The sequence below is a fragment of the Wasmannia auropunctata genome, unplaced genomic scaffold (genome assembly GCF_000956235.1).
Source record: "Wasmannia auropunctata unplaced genomic scaffold, wasmannia.A_1.0 LD334538.1, whole genome shotgun sequence".
NCBI classification, from domain to species: Eukaryota; Metazoa; Arthropoda; class Insecta; order Hymenoptera; family Formicidae; genus Wasmannia; species Wasmannia auropunctata.
In genome coordinates, this window is record NW_012028352.1 from 312,028 (window position 1) to 318,502 (window position 6,475).

General features: G+C 40.2%; 1 protein-coding gene across 1 annotated transcript; it reads right to left on the reverse strand.

Moving 5' to 3' along the window:
• Positions 1-4,234: 4,234 nt before the first annotated feature.
• LOC105458370 (NADH dehydrogenase [ubiquinone] 1 beta subcomplex subunit 5, mitochondrial) lies at positions 4,235-5,801 on the reverse strand. Its single transcript, XM_011703615.1, has 3 exons — positions 5,673-5,801; positions 4,844-5,055; positions 4,235-4,710 (listed from the first exon to the last, which is right to left on the reverse strand). The coding sequence occupies exons 1-3, from the start codon at positions 5,755-5,757 to the stop codon at positions 4,465-4,467; spliced, it is 543 nt and encodes a 180-aa protein (XP_011701917.1). The 5' UTR covers positions 5,758-5,801; the 3' UTR covers positions 4,235-4,464.
• Positions 5,802-6,475: the final 674 nt, after the last annotated feature.

Genomic DNA, 6,475 nt, shown 5'->3' on the forward strand with positions numbered 1-6,475 from the left:
ATGCTTATTACGTTAACAGCTTTCGCTGTCATCTGCTCGTTGACAGTGGCCGCCGAGATTCATTTCAACGAGATCGCGTGCAGCGTGGGCCATTATACCATCTGTTGTGATTTCAAAGGTATGGCCGTATGGCATTTTTCCTGGTGAAACAACTGCAATTGAAGCGTGCGAGGGCGACCGATACATAACGACAATCTCGGTACGGGGACGGTAAAAGTGCAATCAAGATGCGGTGAATTTCTTGCGTTATCGCATAATCTCGCGTATTACGACGGCGACGATCGATTGCGACGTGCAATCTTAACTTCCTGATGCTAATACGATACTAAGATGTCGTACACGCGAAATTGCATAAGAGAAGTATCCCTGTACTATATCGTTACGGATGTAAATGCTACGTTACGATGCCCCAGCGCAAGAAGCTGATTACGGATCCATCATTCGCGTGTACGTCGCGACGTCTTCGAGAGTCCAACCTTCACCTTGCTCTATCCTTAAAAATCTATCACGTCGGACAGCATTTTTTTTTCTCGTGCGACGCCATGAAAATTTGAAGATTTCTTTAGATTTTAATCGTGGTAATTTGCAGAATAAATAATAACAGAGGATAAAATTTTTTTTCGCACATTGAAATGCATTGAAATTCGTATCGTCTCGCAATGCCACAATCGCTTAAAGAAAGCTTTATGGAGTGATGAAAGGAAAGTTTTACTTTACACGCGCGCGCGCACACACGTTCGTATAATTATTAATTATAATAATCGATTCCTGAGCAAACGTTTCCACCGGAATGCGGAAACGTTCGCGAAGGAAGACCGGAATCGGTTTGCGCGGATTGAAGGATAAAGCCATTCCGGCATCGCGTCTCGTTATTACGTATCATTATATAATTATGATATAACAACGGGGTGAGAAGCAGTCGTACGATTTAAGGCGTGTCGCACGTCGCGTGTGATTAACCCTGAATATATGTGTATTTTCTATCTCCGCAACAGTTGCGGATCCGCGCGGGCGATTTGCTTTAAGACGAGCTTTAATTATGATAACAATTGACGGTGGAGAACGGTTATCTCATTATCTCATAGACGCTGATTACGCGTTTATTATGAAGGATTTTAGAAATTTCTCGTAACGCGTTTATGACCTCGTTGCACTTGAACGACCGTGCGATTATACACGTGTATGCCCCACGCCGTAATTCGCACGTACGCTACAACAGGTTTATCGTACTTCATTCTGAATTCACAAGAACGTACACAACACACGAGACGTAACGTAATTACCAATGATTCAGCCTGCCATAATGCGAGGCCTACAATCGAAGACGATAAGCTGTATTATCCGAAAAAAAATAAAGTACGACAATTAATCGAGCGCGCATATCATTGGACGTATGCATTTTTTGTTGTTGCAAACAAATTTTGCAATAGTCACTGGCAAGAAATTTTCTCTAGATTGCACGATTTACATTCGTCGGCGACGACAAAATTTGAGCACTTATCAAATATTATATTTAATCGACTAATTTTACCCTCACCCTATCTTTCTCTCTCGCGTTACTAAACGTTAACTAATTTTTAAAGGACGACAACACGTACCGTGTTGCAGAGTCATCCCGCAGACTCGTTGCACGAGAACTGTAAAGTGCCGCCGAACTCGAGCAAACTTTCGCCGAGACTGCCGAGAGTCAATCGAGCATCCAGCGAAGTCATTAGATTTAGTGACAGACGCCGATTTTTTAGGATGAAAGAGAAGGCGGAAATGTCGCGATAAAATCGGCGATGAAGTGGAAAATGTTACATCACGGACTCTCTACTGTATACACGTATAGACATAATAACAAATGATTTTTTTTCTTTAATTGCAATATTAATAGCTCGTACGTATATATATTTTGAAAATTTTTAAAATTATGTAAAAAAGGAAATGCGTCACAACAGTTGCGGAAGTGTTACATTAGTCGCCTGCTTTATTCTCGGAATTCGCACATTAATTAAAAGTATACATATCTGTCAAACCAGGGCGGAAAACGTGTGAATAGCGTCATAACGTCACACTGTCGGCGGCTAACGAATGACCAACAGTTCGCGGGTGTTCGCGCGATTGTCGGACGTTATTATGCAAGAAATTATGAAGATTTAACGATTATACGTATATACATATGTATATTCAAATGCGGATAAAGCGCGGACAAAGAGAGTGACAAATACGAATTGAATTTGCACTGAGCCGGTCGCCTGTTTGCGCGCCCGCCGACTCGCGAGTCGAGAGCAGTATTCGTACACGAGTATAACGCATTATGCAAGATACGGCCAGGCGGCCTTGACAATGACCACTGTCGCTGTGAGTTACACTGACGATCAACGTGTCGTTAACGCGCCGACAGGACAATCGCGTTATCACCGAGGATCGTGGGAGGCGGGCGCATAAAAAACGGGACGTTTTCCGCAGAAGCTGCAACAAACACCCTATTTTTTTTATCGTTTTTCGTCTGACAGGTCGCAAACCCACAACTGTCAACTGATATCATCCACGTGGAAGTTTCTTGATTAGAGATCGCGAAGTCGATCTTACGCTGACGACACTGCCTTTCTTTTAAATAACACTGTACAATTTTTTAAACATTTTTCGTGTTTCATGACATGTAGCAGGTGATTCTGATATTTTTTTTCTGTAGATTACAAATTCGTTAATAAAAATGCTCGAGCGTGTCAGATTTTTGAGAATAACCGGGTTAAAAGAGTAAAAAACGCGATTTTAGCCATTTTTGAAGTTGTTTAAAAAAATGGAACATCATAGAAATTCGGTAATTAGCTCGAATGAAAGCTTGAACGTTAAGCTACAACTGTAAAAAAAAAGATAAATAAATAACGTGACAAAATTTTTTGGCATTCACCTGCCACATGTCATGAAAATCCTTGTTGTACAGTGTAATTATCTGATTGAAATTCCACGTAAACAATATTTATTTGAGATTTGTCATTGTCCGATATTGCGCCATTTTCCTTTTTAAAATTTAAATAATTTTTTCGATTTTTGCTTATAACTGAAGTTTCAAAGTTGAAGTGAACAATATTTTACTTGAAATTAAAAGATATGATTTTATTATGTATTTCCCCCAAAGGGGGTTCGATATTTTTTAGAAGAAAACGTCGATTCCGAATCTAAGAATTTTATATGCGTTGGTGATAGTGCTAAGAATCTTTAGCGTTATCACAAAATCCTCGGACAATAGCAAGAACGATATGCGTAATGCTGAAACAGAATACGACTCGCATCCCATTACTGGAAGGACTGTGTTACAGATAATCGTAATGACGCAACGAAACGTATTGTTGCGCGACACGTGGTGCGATCGTCGACTGGAGGCCGAAAGGGTTTTGCGAGGACGATGTAAAAATGTTTTACGGAAACGAGAGGAAGCGGAAATGTCCGCTATATTCGTGAGACAGCTCACATGACAGCGGTCGCTCTTTCAGCACGGGGAGAGAAAAAAAGACAGAGAATCCGCGCTAAAAAAAAGTCGACAATCCGTTCGACCCCGCGGCCAAGGTTCTTAATTGAACTCGAAAATAAACTGCTTATTGTAATTATCGAGCCGTATTCATTTTTGACAATACGCTTTGATTTATGTCACGCGGTCGCGACATTGGCTCTCTCCTGTCTGTCGAGCCTGCCGAAATTCAATTCGCGTTCTTCATTTCGGGCGAAATGTATGAGGTAAAATAAATTTATAGAAATAAAAGTTATAATCGGTTTTACATAATTGAAATAAATGTCGATTATGCGCCTTGATCGTTGTAGCTCCTGCTGTAAAACCCGATCCGGATTCAAAAAGGAATTATTAACGGATTTGCGGTTAACCGTAAATTGCCATCCGAAGAAATTAGTGTCATTATGGGGAATGATTTGCACCTCTGCTGATAGCGCGCAGGTGGTCTTCATGAATGAAGAGAAACGCCGCAATGATTATCTAACGTTTTTACTAATTGTGCGAACGTGCGGATGATCAATCATTTTCAAACTATGTATGCGACAACTAAGAGATATCTATTTCTATCAATTTAACGTATAACACTTTTTTCGCAGGAAGCGAGAAAAGCACAGATCGTCAAATTATTCTCTAAAAATAAATAGAATTTTAAAACTGATATTTTATATTATTTTATATAATATTTATACGCAAGTTGCAAGGAAAAAACTCATTTCGGTGCGTCGTACTTTCGCCCAGGGAAAATTTTAATCAAGACTTTATTAACTATGTTGTAGTAACTGTACAATGTGACGTATTTATCGGCAGAGATCTGACCGCGCAGGGTTTACTCTGCAGCATAAATAATAACCAAGTCCTAGAGCACGCGGGATCTACGTATTATTATATCTACACCCGATTGAACAATTTCCCCCAGTTTCCACGGTGCTCTCGAATTAAAATTAATCGTTACAAGCAGAATGAAATCAAATTTATTCGGTCGCCTCGATGTTTTCGTCCAAAGACTTTCTGTGCAGGTGAAGATACTTGGCGCCGTAGAACTCCTTGAAGTACGGACCTCTGTAATCGCCTTTCGTGCCCATCGCGTTGTACACCTGCTGTTCAAGAAGCCTCACTTTCCTGAGCTGGTTCTCGTGGTACATGTAGTGCAGATACTTCTCGTATTCCTGCTGCGGCGACGGGAAGAAGTAGCGTTGGAGGAATCTTTTAATTGGATGCTGAAACAAAACAAGAGTCGAGGATCGTTAAGGTTTTTCGATAGTTACTGTTTTCATATATAAACACGTTCGAAAGGTAAAAAATATATTTCAATAAACGTATATTTCCTTCGGTCAAGCATCAAGATCTTACCTGAAGGTACTCCCATTCCTTTGGAACGTAGCCCTCGGGGATCTCCTCGAGCGTGGCAGGACCGACGAACACGTTAACCAGGGTGATCCCGATCCCAACGGGAATGGCACCGAGTAAGAAGTACAAGTGGAAATAATCTTTCGTTTTGTGCCACTGGAAGCGGCTCGGTCGTATGACGAACGTGCGCTCTTCCGACATGCATCTCGCTTGTCCTGGAAACACAAGAGAGGATCTCTGACGTTCGCGCTGCTGTGCAGTGCTATGAAGTGGATCAATAGAGATCCTCTCGGGGAGAGGTCGAAAATTCCATGCCGGTAAAATTCCAAACAACCAATTGACATGTATATAATCACATGTTCACATTTCGATAAATTTGACGATTGAACTTATGACAATGAAATGTAGACCGTTAATAGGGGGTCAATGACAGTAGATCGGAATCACTTGTAATAACGTAGAGACAAACAAACTCACTATGGATTTTTTATAATACGACATTATGTCACATGCTCTGTGTGTATGTATGTGTGTATATGTGTGTGTGTAAGATGTCGGTACTGTCATTCTCAGAAGGAGAAAAAATATGGTTATCGAAATTAGTGACGAATAATTAAGAAACGATAACGTTTCGTAACTGCGCATTTATATCTCTATTCGGACGTGTCTCGATTTGTTCTGCGACACGTCCGAAAAAAATCATGCGCTCAAAAATACACTGTGCGATCGTTGCGTAACAAAACACCGTCGGTTTTCGCAGAATGCGAATCGATAAAATAAAAGGCACTCGTTCGACGATCGTAATCGCGAGCAACCGCCCATGGATAATCACCATTCTTCAACAGCACCGTCCCGGAGCCGCCGTTCTGCAGCAATCTTTGCCTCGCGGCACGCAAAATGCTGCTCCACACCGCCATTTTTCTCCGATAGGACTGTGCACCGTGCGGTGCGAGGTTTGAAAGTAGGCCGAAAATGCAGTACACTTATTTACCGACCTTAAGATAAAGAGGATTGCCATTTTATCATTGCGCTCTGATAAGGTAGGAGTAGGATTTAATTTAATTAAAATTATGTTAAAAATTAAAATTTTATAAATGATTTCGCGTAGGTATTAATTTAAATCGCGAAAAATCAACATATAACTAAAAGTGAATATTGTTAACAAAATTATTAGTATTATAATTATTTATAATTTTGCAACATATTTTTATTTATTTTTTTTTATACAATACTACTCGTTTAAAAATGCACGTAAGATATATTAATTTTAAAAGAAATATATTTCTCAGCTTTCGGCGACAAAGCGTCATTAGCATCTATTGAGTCGGAAATCGTTTTGTTACGGACGCCTCGAACACGTTTATACAGCATGATCCGTAACAATAAACGGTGATACGTATACCGGTCAATTAAGCCGGGTCAAGTGAGCAATTGAACTTGAGAAATGATTGTAAATTACCGAACACCCGGTAATTCATGACATAATCTGGAAAAATTCTGGATTGTACCGCCTTTATATTTATTTCTGTTGCTCGTCTTTAGTTTTATTTTTAGATTTTTCATCTCTATATGTAACAGGAAATAAAAAACAGAGAGAGAAAGAGAGGGAGAGAGAGAGGGGGGGAGAGAGAGAAA

Coding starts and splice junctions, on each gene's coding strand:
- LOC105458370 (XM_011703615.1), bottom strand. CDS start 5,757: ATGGCGGTGTGGAGCAGCATTTTGCGTGCCGCGAGGCAAAGATTGCTG. Junction 5,056..5,672: donor GACGGTGCTGTTGAAGAATG/GTGATTATCCAT, acceptor TTGTGTTTCCAG/GACAAGCGAGATGCATGTCG. Junction 4,711..4,843: donor AGGAATGGGAGTACCTTCAG/GTAAGATCTTGA, acceptor GTTTTGTTTCAG/CATCCAATTAAAAGATTCCT.